General features: G+C 39.0%; 1 protein-coding gene across 2 annotated transcripts in view; it reads left to right on the top strand.

Annotated features, from left to right (window-relative positions):
• PRKD1 (protein kinase D1) overlaps positions 1-18,502 on the top strand; it is a 346,204-nt gene that overhangs the window by 175,067 nt on the left and 152,635 nt on the right. For both annotated transcript variants that reach the window (XM_019983643.2, XM_019983644.2), the window contains exon 2: positions 16,401-16,539. In XM_019983643.2, the coding sequence (XP_019839202.2) occupies positions 16,401-16,539 (139 nt within the window). The remainder of the gene's footprint in view (positions 1-16,400; positions 16,540-18,502) is intronic.

The following is an 18,502-nucleotide window of genomic DNA, read 5'->3' as shown; positions in this document are numbered from 1 at the left end:
TCCTTATTGCCACATTCAGACTGAAATTGAAGAAAGTAGGGAAAACCACTAGACCATTCAGGTATGACCTAAATCAAATCCCTTATGATTATACAGTGGAAGTGAGAAATAGATTTAAGGGCCTAGATCTGATAGATAGAGTGCCTGATGAACTATGGAATGAGGTTCGTGACATTGTACCGGAGACAGGGATCAAGACCATCCCCATGGAAAAGAAGCGCAAAAAAGCAAAATGGCTGTCTGGGGAGGCCTTACAAATAGCTGTGAAAAGAAGAGAAGTGAAAAGCAAAGGAGAAAAGGAAAGATATAAACATCTGAATGCAGAGTTCCAAAGAATAGCAAGAAGAGATAAGAAAGCCTTCCTCAGCGATCAATGCAAAGAAATAGAGGAAAACAACAGAATGGGAAAGACTAGGGGATCTCTTCAAGAAAATGAGAGATATCAAAGGAACATTTCATGCAAAGATGAGCTCGATAAAGGACAGACAGAAATGGTATGGACCTAACAGAAGCGGAAGATATTAAGAAGAGATGGCAAGAATACACAGAAGAACTGTACAAAAAAGATCTTCATGACCCAGATAATCACAATGGTGTGATCACTGACCTAGAGCCAGACATCCTGGAATGTGAAGTCAAGTGGGCCTTCAAAGCATCACTATGAACAAAGCTAGTGGGGGTGATGGAATTCCAGTTGAGCTATTCCAAATCCTGAAAGATGATGCTGTGAAAGTGCTGCACTCAATATGCCAGCAAATTTGGACAACTCAGCAGTGGCCACAGGACTGGAAAAGATAAGTTTTCATTACAATCCCAAAGAAAGGCAATGCCAAAGAATGCTCAAACTACCGCACAGTTGCACTCATCTCACATGCTAGTAAAGTAATGCTCAAAATTCTCCAAGCCAGGCTTCAGCAATATGTGAACCATGAACTTCCTGATGTTCAAGCTGGTTTTAGAAAAGGCAGAGGAACCAGAGATCAAATTGCCAACATCTGCTGGATCATAGAAAAAGCAAGAGAGTTCCAGAAAAACATCTATTTCTGCTTTATTGACTATGCCAAAGCCTTTGACTGTGTGGATCACAATAAACTGGAAAATTCTTCAAGAGATGGGAATACCAGACCACCTGATCTGCCTCTTGAGAAATTTGTATGCAGGTCAGGAAGCAACAGTTAGAACTGGACATGGAACAATAGACTGGTTCCAAATAGGCAAAGAAGTTCGTCAAGGCTGTATATTGTCACCCTGTTTATTTAACTCATATGCAGAGTACATCATGAGAAATGCTGGACTGGAAGAAACACAAGCTGGAATCAAGATTGCCGGGAGAAATATCAATAACCTCAGATATGCAGATGACACCACCCTTATGGCAGAAAGTGAAGAGGAACTCAAAACCTCTTGATGAAAGTGAAAGTGGAGAGTAAAACAGTTGGCTTAAAGCTCAACATTCAGAAAATGAAGATCATGGCATCTGGTCCCACCACTTCATGGGAAATAGATGGGGAAACAGTGGAAACAGTGTCAGACTTTATTTTTCTGGGCTCCAAAATCACTGCAGATGGTGACTGCAGCCATGAAATTAAAAGACGCTTACTCCTTGGAAGGAAAGTTATGACCAACCTAGATAGCATATTGAAAAGCAGAGACATTACTTTGCCAACAAAGGTTCGTCTAGTCAAGGCTATGGTTTTTCCTGTGGTCATGTATGGATGGGAGAGTTGGACTGTGAAGAAGGCTGAGTGCCGAAGAATTGATGCTTTTGAACTGTGGTGTTGGAGAAGACTCTTGAGAGTCCCTTGGACTGCAAGAAGATCCAACCAGTCCATTCTGAAGGATGTCAGCCCTGGGATTTCTTTGGAAGGACTGATGCTAAAGCTGAAACTCCAGTACTTTGGCCACCTCATGTGAAGTGTTGAGTCATTGGAAAAGACTCTGATGCTGGGAGGGTTGGGGGCAGGAGGAGAAGGGGATGATAGAGGATGAGATGGCTGGATAGCATCGCTGACTCGATGGACGTGAGTCTCAGTGAACTCCGGGAGTTGGTGATGGACAGGGAAGCCTGGCGTGCTGTGATTCATGGGGTTGCAAAGAGTTGGACATGACTGAGCGACTGATCTGAATCTGATCTGATAAACTAATAGAGTTAACCTTTGTTTATTATCATTAATGAAGACAGTAGTCAGATGTACAAATTTTCCAAGTACATTTTATTTTTCAATTTTATTTTACAAAATTTAATAGAAATCTTTTCCAATGTATTAATCAGTACTATGTATGTGTTTCTTTTTATCTAAAAGATCAATTGCTCTATAAATATTAGTTGCAATCCCATGTAATGCAATATTCCTTTGAGGGTGGGATGTGGAAAGGCTGACAGCCCCTTGTCTCAATGATCCCAACCAGTTTTTCCACTGCTGTAAGCTGACCACTCCGCTGTCAGCCAGTCTTCCCCGGGCTACTTCACTGTACTGTTTGAATGACTTGTCTATCTAGTAAGAACTGGAGATTGCCAGGGAATAGCTGCTATAAAGCTCATTAGGCCCATTACCTTGGTTTGTTCAAAATCTATAATCTGTAGGCCTAGATTTGTACTTTCTGGCCAAGAAAAGCGCTCAGGGTTTTCAACTCTGACTCACTGTTTGCTGGACATTTGACTACACTTACTGTATTTTTTTTTTTTTTTCTAAGAGAAGCAGAACTGAGAGAAAAGATCAAGGAGTATATTTTAAGAGACTTGGCTGCTCATCCTTGTTCTGACATCACCTAATATTGCCACCTTGGTAATATGTTCTGGACATCAATCTACTTATCTCCAAATGAGAGGATAAATAATCTCTGGGAGTTTATCTTTCCCAAAGTTTCTGATTCTTAAACCTTTTTAGTTGCTGTCACATGGTTCATTTTATCCAATATATGTATCAGTTGTCATTAGTTCATTAATAAACAAACATGTAGCTTTATTATACAATGTAAAAAATCCACAGTATGCTATAATGACAGTTTTATTCACAGTGAGACAAAGAGTGTGAAGTATATATATTTTTTCCATTTCCAAGCTGCACATCCACACACATAATTACTGTTGTGTGAATAATTTCAGAGTACCTACTAAGTCTTCTAATAGCTATCACTGACTAGTAATCTGTCAGGGTATAATGTAGGATAATATGTTTTTACACAACAATGGTGAGGATCTCATTAATTATTACCACCTATAATTGCTTGATATGAACATTTATTCTAAAACTTAAAAATTATATACAACAAAATAATGATTTAAAATACTTCTAGGAAGTCTATATGCAGAAGTTGCTGCATTAGAGTTAATGACGTATTAAGTCATTTCTTATTGCTTTTGTCTTTTTAATAGGTGGCATATTATTCAAATTAAAATAGAAGAAAAGTCTCTGCCAACAATTAAGCATCACACTGAGTCACACCTGCTGCCTTAAAGATAAGCATATAATTTATTAGACAGACTTCTTGAGCAATATCTGATACTGAACATCAGTATATTTATATGCCCAGGGAAGAAGAATTAAAGTCTAGCTTTATTCTCTAAAGGTATTGCAAGTTCAGGTTTTATGCATGTTTCTATGTCTTTTAGTATGGCTGAATTTCAAAGTTCATAATCAAAATCTACCATTTCACTTTTAATCTAAACTTTAATTTCAAAAGATTTCAAGTCCCTTTCGTTGATAAAGTATATTCTTTCTTTTCTCAGGTATCTTTTTTTCTTTTATACTGTACAGCATATAGAGGGTAAGGCTAAGTCCAGATTTAAAATTATGAATGAAAATGATTGTTTAAACGATGGGTTTTGACTTTAATGAAAAGGAGAGAGGCTTAAAAAAAAATCTAAGCAGAAGACAGTCCATGGGTCAGATTCTAATCTGCCTGTCGGAAAGTAAGAATGGATGAATTAAAGCTCTTTCTAGGATGAGAAAAGGAAATTTTTGGCAGTAGAGTGGAGAAAGGAGGACTAACTGAAGTGACTTGTTTCTGAGCTTGGACCAGGAAGATTTCTGACATTGATAGCATCCCTTTCCAAAGGAAGCATTAAGTTTGTGGAATAGTTGCTCATGTGAGAGAAGAAACTACCAAGGGAGCAAGGCAAGGATTGTGACTTTTGGCCGTGGAGATCTGCATTTGGACAGCATGCCAGTGGCCCAGAAAAATAGCAAAGTCATATGGAGAGCGATACGTCACTGGCTCTGCAGTGGACAGTGGTGCCTTTTTCATAGCTGGAAAATGTATAATGAATCTTCTTAGAATCAGCACTGTAATTATCGTTTAGTCTTTATTGTTTTGGAAACTGAAAATTTTCATATACTTTAAAAAAAATATTGTATGAAAATAGGCATTGCAAATTTATTTACATGAATCACATCTCTAAGACTAAGACATGATTGATTGGACCAAGAATCTCTAGGAAAATAGGTTGCCGCTAGGAGAGATAGTAAAGTACTATCTTTAAGGGTTTGTTTGTTTTAGTCACCAAGTCGCATCTGACTCTTTTGCCACCCCGTGGACCATAGCCTGCCAGATTCCTCTGTCTATGAGATTTCCCAGGCAAGAATACTGGAGTGGATTGCCATTTCCTTCTCCAGGGGATCTTCTTGACCCAGGGATCGAACCTACGTCTCCTGCTTGGCAGACAGATTCTTTACCGCTAAGCCATTTGGGAAACCTACCTTTAAGAGTACTTCTTAGTTATTTTGATGGAACAGTATTCTTTTCTGCCTAACTTGGATCAGAGTAGCATTGGGTGGAGGTGGGAGGGAGCGAAGAAAAAAGAAAAGTTAAAAATTTTTTTCTGCTTTCTGTTTCCTAAGATTACATTCAGAAACTAGTCACATAGTTATGTGGTCATAGTATGGAATTCTTTTCAAGTGCCTCCTTTTGAGGATATGAAATCACCAAATAAAAGAGCCTGTGCCCAAATCTGAACACATTTCAGAAGGATGCCTGCAAATAATATAGATTATTCACTTTTCCTTTTTTGCTCTAATTGACTTACATAAACTTGTGTTTCTAAGTGAAAATATAGTGTTCATGCTTTAGTAGGCTTCAGCCATCTCATAATTTGTTGTCATTCTACCTGTAGTGCTATGTGTGTGATAATCACCCAGTGGTTATTCACTAAGTGTTTGTTGTTTTTTCATTGACTTAATCTTTTTTTATACTTCATTTTTCAATCTTTTATTAGGTGATTTTTTTTAAAGGGGGATTGTTTAATTCCCTAGGCAAAGTTAATAAGACAAGTTTATGAATGATGGGGGCTTCCCTAGTGTTTCATATGGTAAAGAATCTGCCTGCAATGCAGGAAGCCCGTGTTTGATCCCTGTGTTGAGACTATCCCCTGGAGAAGGGAATGGCAACCCACTCCAGTACTCTTGCCTGGAGAATTCCATGGACAGAGGAGCCTGGAAGACTACAGTCCATGGGGTTGCAAAGAGTCAGATACGACTGAGCAACTAACACTTTCACTCTTGTGAGCTGATGTCTTGGATCTCGCTGAAGATACCTCTTGGAAAGATCCTACTGGCCTAAGTGTCTGAAGCTTTCAGAACCATCTAAATGCCTGACCTTTCTGCTGCTTTTAGTTCCACAGCAGCCTCACTCCGGTGCAACTCCTCTGAGGGAGGTCCTAGTTCTCGTGAAAATAGTTGCTTGCAACGTGTCCTCATTGTCCCTGTACTCTTGGAACAAAACTTGGGGAGGAGTTTGGCTAGGAAGTGGTAGTACCTTTTTAATTTCTTTGCTGACTAAGGGTGACCAGTCATGGCACTGCTTGTTGTAAACAAGAGAGTTCTTGGAAAATGATTTGAGAATCATCTTTGATGAGGAGAGTGCCATCTTCAGCTGCCTGATGTGTTCTCTTATTGAGCAGAAAAACTTAATTCCAGGCCTTTATTCATCACCTTTTAGCGAAAGTGAGCTGCAGTGTATTTTCATTTCCTAATCAGGCCATTCCTCTCTCTTTCTCTCCGATTTTTTTTTTTTCTGCTTGACTGAGTCATGGATTAATTTGTTTCTGGTATTGCTTGTTCCTCGCCCTTTGTGATTGGCCTCAACTATGGAAAAGCACCCTTTGTTCCTTAGAGTTCCCGTTGGCCAGGTCGCATTTCAGCTACTCATTAAAACATGTATTTATTCTACTCTGGAGCACATTGTCTGGCCAGCCTTGAATTTATAGTGAAATGTAACAGTAAATTGTGCTCTGTGGTCAAAAAATGCCAAACGATACACACAGCAGCACAGAGGTTTCCAGCATAGGGTAGAATTAAAGAGCTTACGACCAATGCCGGGATTGTTGGCCATATTTTCACAGTGGCCAGTGTTGTTAGAGTCGAACTTGGAGAGAGCTTGAAATCACTTATCTCAGATGTTTGCGCTCACAACCACAAAGCCCCTGAGAAACATAGAACTGATCTTGTAATAAGCTCCAGCTGAGTTTACAAGCCTCTGAGCCTTTCTGAAAGCCTGTTTAGTTTAATGAGGGTTTTCAGATTTCAAAGCTCATACACCTTCACATAAAAACAGATGATTATGACCAAATTAGGGAATGTTGTTCCCTGAGTGTTTTCCCCAATATGTTCTCTTCTCAGTTGTCAGGCATTGTTCCGTTACACTTTTCACCTTGCAGACATCATTTTTAAATATAATTTTTGAAAGTCTTATTGTATATAGTTTCTATTCAAGCAGAACATTACATTGCAAAAAAGAAAAGGTTTTCTCGTAATAGGAACAGACAAATATGCATCTGTTTTATTCTGGCCAATAAAAAAAGAAGGTACAATCTAAAAAAAAAAAAAATCAAACCCTTAGCTCCTGCTGCCATGACAACTGTCCCGAGAGACTAGATCTCCATGTTCACCCCTGTGCCCTGTTTCACAAGGCTCTGCAACTTGTTTCTGAATGTCTTGTTAGTGAAGAGAGAACAGCCATGTCTGTGACCCAGTAAGAAGGAAAATGGGAGAGTGGATCTCCCCACCTCAGTCATTTATATATTGGAGAAACCACCTTCAAAAACATTTAGAACTCTACCTTCATTTTTTAAATTTATTCTTTTAAAATAATGGTTTTATTGTGTGGCATATATTGGTATTTTTGTACTTATTCTGACTTTTCCAAATGTTTTCTGAGTCACCCTTGGAAAGACCTATAATAATTAGGATATGAGGCATTTAAGCCTTGCTGCTGCTGCTGCTAAGTCGCTTCAGTCGTGTCCGACTCTGTGTGACCCCATAGACGGCAGCCCACCAGGCTCCCCCGTCCCTGGGATTCTCCAGACAAGAACACTGGGTTGCCATTTCCTTCTCCAGTGCATGAAAGTGAAAAGTGAAAGTGAAGTCTCTCAGTCGTGTCCGACTCTTTGCGACCCCATGGACTGCAGCCTACCAGGCTCTTCCATCCATGGGATTTTCCAGGCAAGAGTACTGGAGTGCCTTCTCCGATTCAAGCCTTACTTGAATACCAAATCTTTGATTACATTACATTACACCCATGGTTTTACAAGGAGGCATGTCACAGAGTGTGAGGTCCATATGTCAGCAGTACTGAACCACAAGGATGGTATATAGAGGTGACTAAGAGGCGTGTTGCCTGGAAAATCCCATGGATGGAGGAGCCTGGTAGGCTGTAGTCCATGGGGTCGTGAAGAGTTGGACACGACTGAGCGACTTCCCTTTCACTTTTCACTTTCATGCACTGGAGAAGGCAATGGCAACCCACTCCAGTGTTCTTGCCTGGAGAATCCCAGGGATGGCGGAGCCTGGCGGGCTGCCGTCTATGGGGTCGCACAGAGTCGGACACGACTGAAGCGACTCAGCAGCAGCAGCAGCAGCAAGAGGCGTGTGGATAAGGTCAGGCTGCACCAAAATTGTGATGAGCCAGTAGAATCCTTGTCTCCTAAGCCCCTCTTTAGTATTCCTACCTATCCTTCCACCACACGAGCACATTGACAATGCATTTGCTTAGAAGATGGTAAAGTTTAGATTTTCTTAGGGGAAACAGTTGCTGTTTCATTTCTTCCTTTCCAGCTGTTACTTTCTATTCACCCCAGCTCAAGCACTGAATCCCTTGAATTTCCTCTTCTCTCTTGAGTCAGAATCAGCCACCCATAGTTTTTCAAAGAATGTGGTAAGAGGAACTGTGAATTAATTAATGTATTATATTTGGGAAACATTTATATTCTAATCAAGGGCAATCCTTTAACAGTTAGTTTCACTCAATAGGTCAAACTGTGTTTTGAGGGTTATGTGATAATTACTAAATTTATTTATTCTTATTTTATTAAATATACTTTGCATATTTATTTCAATGTAACATTAAATTTGTATTCTTACTACCTGTAGGTATTTTATTTTTCTTTAATTTACTTTTCTTACAAATGCTATTTACATGGAATTAAATAGCAAAGAGTTTGGGTAGAAAATATTGATATTCTATATTTAAAAACACATGAGAGTTTGGCTTTCATTCACAAGGAGTATCTGGTATGGGGCCTGCTTACCTGCCACAAACAAATAGAAAATAATGCAGAAAATGTGAAATGCCTGTTACAGACACTGGCCCATAGGCAATGCAGGTGATCCCTGAGAAAAGGAAACAAACAAGGTAGTTGAAACAAGTACAGTCACATGAGGCTTCTGCCTGGAACCTGATCCAGAGTGTAGTATAGGGAGAAAGAACCCAAGAGCTTAGTTACCTGGTTGTATGGAGGAAACTGGTAATAGAGCTCAAGGTGACCACGTCAAAAGAATTTTCATGGGAAGAATACTGGCAAGGTAGGAGCTATACAAAGGAAGAGCTCCAGAAAACTGCTTAAGGGTCCAGTTGAATAGGAAAGTGAATACAAGTCCATAGAGTAAAAGTCTATGAGGCAGAAGAAAGAGCAACAGTGGGAACCTGTAAAATGAACTCTCCAGAGCCTATAGAAGACTGAGAGACAGTCAAGTTTCTCCAGACAGACAGAAATTTCACTGAACATTTGAGGTGTTCTGTAGAGATAGAGTCATGCATTAGTTGTTGTTCGGTTGCTCTGTCGTGTGTGACTCTTTGTGACGCCATGGACTGCAGCACGCTAGGCTTCCCTCTCCTTCACTATCTCCCTGAGTTTGCTCAAATCCATGTCTATTGAGTTGATGATGCCATCCAGCCATCTCATCCTCTGTTGCCTCCTTCTTCTTCTGCCTTCAAACTTTCCTAGCATCAAGGTTGTTTCCAATGAGTTGGCTCTTTGCATCTGGTGCCCAATGGATTGGAGCTTCAGCATCAGTCTTTCCAATGAATGTTCAGGGTTGATATCCTTTAAGATTGACTGGTTTGATGTCCATCTTTGCCGGCATCACAGTTCGAAAGCATCAATTCTTCAGTTCTCACCCTTCTTTATGGTCCAACTTTCACATCTGTGTGTGACTACTGGCAAAACCATACCTTTGACTAGACGGACCTTTGTTGGCAAACTGATGTCGACATGCATTATTAGTAGGTCAGTCACTCAGTTGTGTCCGACTCTTTGCGACCCCGTGGACTGCAGCACGCCAGGCCTCCCTGTCCATCACCAACTCCTGGAGTTTACTCAAACTCATGTCCATTGAGTCAGTGATGCCATCCAATTATCTCATCTTCTGTCATCCTCTCCTCCTCTTGCCTTCCATCTTTCCCAGCATCAGGGTCTTTTCAAATCAGGTGGCCAAAGTATTGGAGTTTCGTAGGGCTAAATTATCCCTAGACCAAGTACTGTTCTAAAGCTCCCATAACAAATCTTAAAAGTACACCTTAGAAAGATAAAACCAGTCTGCAAGTACTTTAATGTTTTGCCAAAACAAATATCAGTGTTTTTTAAAGGAAGACAAAGGCCAACTGTTCATGTTAATTCATAAAACCTGGTATCAAATTTTAAAAGTTATTGTTCAGTTGCTAAGTTGTGTCCGACTCTTTGTGATCTCATAGAGTGTAGCATGCCAGCTCCTCTGTCCTCTCCTGTCTCCTGGAGTTTGCTCAAACTCATGTCCACTGAGTCCATGATGCTATCTAACCATCCTTTGCAACCCTCTTCTTTTGCCTTATTCATTTCCAACATCAGGGTATTTTCCACTTAGTTGGCTCTTTTCATCAGGTGGCCAAAGTATTGGAGCTTCAGCTTCAGCATCAGTCCTTACAGTGAATATTCAAGGTTGATTTCCTTTAAGATTGACCAGTTTGATATCCTTGCAGTCCAGGGGATTCTGAGGAGTCTTCTCCAGCACCATGAGTAGAAAGCATCAATTCTTTGGTGCTCAGCCTTCTTTATGATCCAACTTTCACATCTGTACATGACTACTGGCAAAACTATAGCTTTGACTAGTGGCAAAACCATATCTCTGACTAGACAGATCTTTGTCAGCAAGGTGATGTCTCTGCTTTTGAATACACTATCTAGGTTTGTCATAGCTTTCCTTCCAAGGAGCAAGCATCTTTTGATTTCATGGGTGCAGTCACCATCCATAGTTATTTTGGAACCCAAGAAAATAAAATCTGTCTGCTTCCACTTTTTCCTCTTCTGCTTGTCTTGAAGTGATGGGACCAGATGCAGTGATCTTAAATTTTTTAGTGTTGAGTTTCAAGCCAGCTTTTTCACTCTCCTCTTTCACCTTCAACAAAAACACTTTAGTTCCTCTTCACTTTCTGCCATTTGAGTGGTATCATCTACGTATCTGAGGTTGTTGGTATTTCTCCTGGAAATCTTGATTCCAGTTTGTGGTTCATCCAGCCCAGCATTTTGTATGATGTACTCTGCATATAAGTTAAATAAGCTGGGTGACAATATATAGCTTTGTTATACTCCTTTCACCGTGTTGAACCAGTCATTTGTTCCGTGTCTGATTCTAACTGTTGGTTCCTGATGTGCATACAGGTTTCTCAGGAGACAGGTAAAGTGGTCTGATACTCCCATCTCTTTCAGAATTTTCCAGTTTGCTGTGATCCGCCCAGTCAAAAGTTTAGTGTAGTCAGTGGCAGAAGTAGGTGTGTACTTGTGGAACTCCCTTGCTTTTTCCATAATATAACGAATTTTGGCAATTTGATATCTGGTTCCTCTGCCACTTCAAAACCCAGCTTGTACATCTGGAATTTCTCAGTTCACATACTGCTGAAACCTAGCTTGAATTTAAAAAGTAGGCATATAAAAAAGCAGGAAAATGTGACCCATAACTGGGATTAAAAGAGCTAATTGAAACAGATCAGAAATGGTAGAGGTGATGGACTTTGATGAAAAGAACTTTCATGGTTACATGAGAAATACGAAGTGAAATGCTTGTATGCTGAAAACAAATACCTCTGAGCAAAAGCAAAGGCAAATAAATAGAAAAGCATTGCATAATCATGCATTGGGAGAATTAACGTTGTTAGCATGTCAAACTACGATAAGTAATCTACAGATTCAATGCAATCCCTATCAAAGTTCCAAGGAGGTTTTTTACAGAGGTAGAAAAACAACTTTAAAATTCATATGGAATCACAGAAGACCCCTGAAAAGCCCAAGCAATTAGGCTGCTGCGGCTCCTAAGTCGCTTCAATCGTGTCCGACTCTATGTGACCCCATAGATGGCAGCCCACCAGGCTCCCCCCGTCCCTGGGATTCTCCAGGCAAGAACACTGGAGTGGGTTGCCACTTCCTTCTCCAGTGCATGAAAGTGAAAAGTGAAAATGAAGTCGCTCAGTCGTGTCCAACTGTTAGTGACCCCATGGACTGCAGCCCACTAGGCTCCTCCATCCATGGGATTTTCCAGGCAAGAGTACTGGAGTGGGGTGCCATTGCCTTCTTCAATGAGAAGCAATTATGAGCCAGAAGAATAAACCTGGAGACATGACACTTTCTGACTCAAAATAGATTGTAGTAATCAAAACAATATGACATAAAAAAGATATATAAACCAATGGCTAGACTAATCAAAACAGAAAGAGGACACAAATAACAGATATGAGAAAATAGTAGAGAGAAATCACTTCAGACCCTGCAGACATTAAGTCAGATTAAAAGTTATTTATTGTATGATACCATTTATATGACATTCTTAAAAAGACTAAATTATAGTAAAAGGAACTGTTTTCTATTTTGGTCGTGATGTGTATAGCACATATATGTCATGTGGTTATGGTATACAGTTTTCAAAACTTGCAGAATTTCACACCAAAAAGGAGAGATTTTACTTTATGCTCAGTTCAGTTCAGTTGCTTAGTTGTGTCCGACTCTTTGCGACCCCATGAATTGCAGGACGCCAGGTCTCCCTGTCCATCACCAACTCCCGGAGTTCACCCAAACTCATGTGCATCAAGTCAGTGATGCCACCCAGCCATCTCATCCTCTGTCATTCTCTTCTCCTCCTGCCCCCAATCCCTTCCAGCATTAGGGTCTTTTCCATTGAGTCAACTCTTCGCATGAGGTGGCCAAAGTATTGGAGTTTCAGCCTCAGCATTAGTCCTTCCAATGAACACCCAGGACCAATCTCCTTAGGATGGACTGGTTGGATCTCCTTGCAGTCCAAGGGACTCTCAAAAGTCTTCTCCAATACCACAGTTCAAAAGCATCAATTCTTCGGCGCTCAGCTTTCTTCACAGTCCAACTCTCATATCCATACATGACTACTGGAAAAACCATAGCCTTGAGTAGACGGACCTTTGTTGGCAAAGTAGTATCTCTGCTTTTTAATATTCTATGTAGGTTGGTCATAACTTTCCTTCCAAGGAGTAAGCGTCTTTTAATTTCATGGCTGCAGTCACCATCTGCAGTGATTTTGGAGCCCCCCAAAAATAAAGTCTGACATTGTTTCCACTGTTTCTCCATCTATTTCCCATGAAGTGATGGGACCAGATGCCATGATCTTAGTTTTCTGAATGTTGAGCTTGAAGCCAGCTTTTTCACTCTCCTCTTTCACTTTCAGTTCCTCTTCACCTTCTGCCATAAGGGTGGTGCCATCTGCATATCAGGCTATTGATATTTCTCCTGGCAGTCTTGATTCCAGCTTGTGCTTCTTCCAGCCCAGGATTTCTCATGATGTACTCTGCGTATAAGTTGAATAAGCAGGGTGACAATATACAGCCTTGATGTACTCCTTTTCCTATTTAGCCATTTATGATAGCACAAAATATGAAAACTTAGAGATGAATTTAGCAAATATATCTAAGACATATATACGGAAAACTACAAAAAAATTTTGAGATAAATTTTAAAGAAATTAATATATTAAGCAGTATACCACCTTATTCATAACAAAACAAATGTCTCCGCATTCTTAGAATATACATCTACTGAAGTTGGTTGATCTATGTTTCAGTGTAATATCATTGAAAAATCACCGCAGATCTATTTTGTACAAATTGACAAAGTGGTTCTAAAATGAGTATGGAAATTCAGAAAACATATAATATTCAAAGCAGTCTCAAAAAGGAAGAACATGAAGCACTTAACACTAACTATATTCAGCCTAATATAAAGTTTCAGTAATAAGTATAATGTGTTATTGACATAGTGATATTTATATAGTCAAACATACACTTATGTGACCCAGAAATTCTCTTCCTAAATTTTTAGTCATAGAAAATGAAAATATATACCCATTGAAACATTTGTACGTAAGTTTTCATAGCATTATTATTTATAGTATCCACAAACCGAGGGGAAAAACACTAATGTCTGTCTGTGGGAGCACAGAGAAACAAATATCCTTGAGCCATGTAATGAAATGCTAATAACTAAGAGTAAAAAGAGATGAATCTCAAATATAGAATGTGTAGACAAATCTCAAAAAGATTCTAATAAACAAAATAAGCCACTTAAAGAGCACACAGTACATGTTGTATGATTTCATTTGTATTAAATTCTGTAGCTGGTGAGCTAATCTTTGGTGATAGGGTAAATCTATGTTGAGTCAAAATGGTGTGTAGCATCAACTACAAGGGAGTACTATAAAGCTTAAAAGGTTGATGAATATGTTTCCTGTTATAATTTTTGTTGCATTGGTGTTGATGAAGAGTCAGAACTTAAGACTTTTACACTTATGTCCATTTCATTTACTGTAAATTGCCCATCAAGTGGAGTTGATTTTTAAAGTAATACGTGAACTGTTCACTGTTTTAGTTTAGAAAATGGTGTTTTAGTTCTTTCTTCTTTCTTTTCACTCAATTAATATTGTTGGAGAAATTACCAAAAAAGGAAGTATTAGTTTTAATTAGCACAGTGGAAGCAGTGACATCATTTCAGCTCTTGCGTTTATTTTAAGGAAGCCAACTTTACTAAGTGATATACAGATATATACCTGTATATATACTAAGTGTATATATATAGATAGATAGATAGATAGATATACTAAGTGTATACAGATATACAGATAAATCCTACTTGTCAGCAAACTCTTAAGAGCAAGAGGATGTTCTGTATATACTTATTTTCAGTTCACACAAAATGTCTTAAAATGATTGTAGCCCCTAATTTTATTAACATGGAAAAAGAAAGAAGAATGCATAATAAATTTATTTTTAGAAGATACCATATTCTGGACATTTCTTCATGACAGTACCTCCTTAAAATCAGCCTTTATTGACATACGTGTCAGACACATCACAAGTTTCAGGAACAAGACAATTTTTTCTCTTTGACTTATGACCTTTTCCCACACAAGACAAATATAGATTTATAAAGCAAATAGCAGTTGCTGATTATGTGAAAATATCACATACAAGAAAAGAGCCATTTTCACATGCAACATTAGCCTAGGTTCTTTGTTTTAGTAAAAATCTTCCAATACTAATACAGAATGCTCTTTGTAATAAACTTAAAATTGACTTTAAGGTTTTTCTCTTTTTAATATCTTTATATTGATTTTTATTTTAAAAAATTATTTCATATTTCAGTAGAGCCAGTTAACAATGTTGTGATATAATTTTGGGTGAACAGCAAAAGGACTCAGCCATACATGTATCCAATTCTCCCCCAAACTCCCCTCCCAGCTAGGCTGTGCATAATGTTGGGCAGCATTCCACGTGCTATACAGTAGGTCCTTGTTGGTTATCCATTTTAAATATAGCAGTGTGTACATGTCCACCCCAACTCCTTAACTATCTCTTCCTCACATTCTCCCCCTCCTCCAGCAACTGTAAGTTCATTTTCTAAGTCTGTGAGCCTCTTCTGTTTTGTAAGTAAGTTCACTTGTATCATTTCTTTTTAGATTCCACATGTAAGGGATGTCATACGATATCTCTTCTTCTCTCTTTGGCTTACTTCAGTAAGTATGACAGTCTCTGGGTCCATCCATGTTGCTACCGTTGGCATTATTACGTCCTTTTTAATGGCTGAGGAATGTTCCATGGTATATATTTACTACATCTTCTTAATCCTTGCCTCTGTCCATTGACATTTAAGTTGCTTCCATGTCTTGGATGTTTTAAACAGTGCTGCAGTGAACTCCGGGGAGATTCTTAAGGACGTTTCTATCCTTTGATCAAATAATTTTACTTTTAAAACAAAATTGATCAGCCAGTACTGTGGTTTGAATTTAACACTCTTTCTTGCATTAGAAGGAAGAGAGGAAATGTAAGGAATAATATTGATTGTTAATATTCTGATAGTAATTGTTAATATCAGAATTTTTATAGACTTGCTCAGTATAAAATGTCATTCAGTTAGCTTTCATTATATGCCTGCTACTGGGAGATAATCTTGGGTAATAAACTTGGATTTATCCTTGTGAGGAGAATATTAACTATGTATACTTGAATTGACTTTTAGCTGTTGTGTTAATACTTACCTATTTCATCTAGATTGCATGGAAACTAAATGCACTGTATGAGCAGCAGCAACAGGGAGAGTTGGATTGTTTCCTCTGGTGCTTCCCTGAATCAAAGGATCTAGATAACACCTTTGCCCACACACAGAACATGTTTAGATTTATTGAGTCATCTCTTATTTTTGAATATGCCAAAATGGACTGGCCTTTTTTTTGCAGACAAATTGCAACAACATTTGTAATGGAATTGTAACATAGTCCCATTTTAATGTTATTGAATTGCTGTAAGTCATGTGAAAAGACTGTTCTTAGAATTCACTGTAATTCTTAACCACTTTACTGCCACAAATGTCTTTGAATCTTATCTCAGATTCTCCTGTTTTTTTGCTCCGTAATTAGAAGAGCATTTTGTTGTTATTGCTTTTATGAACTGTGATTTCTTTCCTCCTGCTTTGGAGTCATTTCAGTATCTACTTGGCCATTCGTTTTTATTTGTTAATGTTCTAGATATTTTGAACTTTTGTAATTAGCTTGTATTTGTGCTCTGACATTTATTTATTTGATCTTTATTTTAAATTTAGGAAGATTTTGACGCTTAAGCTGTTGTGGTGTTTGTATTTACAGTTTCCTGAATGTGGTTTCTATGGAATGTATGATAAGATCCTGCTTTTTCGCCATGACCCTACCTCTGAAAACATCCTTCAGCTGGTGAAAACAGCTAGCGATATCCAAGAAGGCGATCTCATTGAAGTTGTCTTGTCAGGTAGTATACTTTTTCCTTAATAGATTAATACTTTGCATCTGGAGAATTCTTGGCCATAAGTTTTACTTTTTTTTGGGTTTTGATTTCATTAATTTATATTAAACACTTGATTTTGTATTGGGTATAGTCAATAAACAATGTTGGGTTAGTTTCAGATGAACAGCAAAGGGACTCAGCCATACATATACATGTATCCTATTCCCCCAAACTTCCCTGCCATCCAGGCTTGGCCATAAATTTTTAAGGCAGCATTAGAAAAAAAAAAATTACATCAAACCCAACCTCAAGAGGAAATTTTAGGGCTTTATCTATATGAACTTTCAACATTATTTTGAAAAAGAGCAAAAGGTTTCTCTTGAATTGGCTGTTTCCCCACCCAGTTCTGTCCCAGTCACTTTTCCCAACTTTGCACTCTCCCCAAATCCCCCAAAACACACATGAATACTTTCATTCATTATTTAAATCACTTGAAACAGCAAAAGCAAATGAAAACACACTCACCAACATTGAAGTTAAGACAGATGTCAGGGCCCCAAATCTACTGAGTGTCTGAAAGCCAAGGCCTGGAAACCATTGCTTTAGTCCAGTCGAAACTCCAGTAGCTACTAGCCAAGATCAAATTGGAAACCAGAGCTCAGGAGTTACAGCAGGTCAGGCCATGTTGTACGACTTTAGCTAACTCACTCCCTGAGAAACAGCTGCATTTCCTCTGCCCAGATTGTTATTTCTTGTTTAGGATTTATATTTCTTGTTTAGGATTGGACTGTGCCTGTCACAAAAATTTAACTTTTAAAAAAAATGCCAGAGAACTCATGTAGCAGGGACCTTAACAACAGTAGTCAGTCCAATATTCTAAAGAGGTCTAGATTTTTATTGTTTATCTTTGTTAAAATTGAGTCATTATTGAGAAATTCAGATTGTACTGCTCCTTTTTCCCTTCTGGCCTTCTTAAAGGAAATCTGTTCACTTTAAAAATGTTTCCAGGCTTCATTTTCCTCAAGTTCCAGAGCCCTGTACTTGGATGCACTGATTATAATTCACCTGGCCTTTGGTTTGATGAAGTCCAGTTCGCATTGTCTGTATTGATTCTCCTTGATAGGAGACCCTGAGAGGTCTTGGGATTGCCACATTTTCATTGGGTAGATAGAGCCTGTAAAACAGCTGGTTTCACTAGATAAAAATAATAATTTTCCTGTTGCTTATAGTTTTGCCAGTTGCTAAACACACCAAAAAAGGAAAGGTTCTCCCTTTTTTAAATTTGAGGGGGAATCACTTGCTTGTGTCCTCCCTTTTCCTTTTCTCTGACTCTTTGGACATTGGCTCACTGCGCCTGGCCTCACAGCACGAGTGCCTCGCCATGTTGTCCTCTAAGTTTCCTGTTTCTGAACACTGGAGGCAGCCTGAAATAAATTATTCAGAGACAGCATGCACCAGATCTATCGTCACCATAATTCATGTTAGACTCAAAGCCAGTCGGCTTTGCAAAGAATATGTTTTATGAGCCCTTTTCCTGTGGCTGTGCCCAGAAATATATGAAGATTTTCATAACTGGATTTCTAAATTATTTCTTTTTCTTCCCATTTTACATTTGTGGTCAAGTCCTCAGAGTAACACCCTACAGATTGAATGCAAGCTATATGTGTGTGTTCTGACGGGGAGAGCTGCTGCCCATTTGCATGTTATCCCCATGCCTTCCATGAGCCAGACTTGCCGTGCCCCATGCTGACCTGACGTAACAGTGTTCTGCCTTTCCTCTCCATCTATGCAAACCCAGAACCTCGCTATGCCTACACTCCACCTCTTTTGTCATCCACCCTGGATGTTCTCTGTCCCGCCTCTCCTATCTCCCTGGCCACAGGGCTGAGGGGTGTTTAAAGGTGTCCCTTTTCCTCACTTGCTGCCTGATCAGGTGATCGGGCAGCTCAGGAAAGCCTCTTCTACTCTCTCAGCAGCTGTCTGGTTG

The sequence above is a fragment of the Bos indicus genome, chromosome 21 (assembly GCF_029378745.1).
Source record: "Bos indicus isolate NIAB-ARS_2022 breed Sahiwal x Tharparkar chromosome 21, NIAB-ARS_B.indTharparkar_mat_pri_1.0, whole genome shotgun sequence".
NCBI lineage: Eukaryota > Metazoa > Chordata > Mammalia > Artiodactyla > Bovidae > Bos > Bos indicus.
This window is presented reverse-complemented; position numbering and strand designations above follow the sequence as displayed.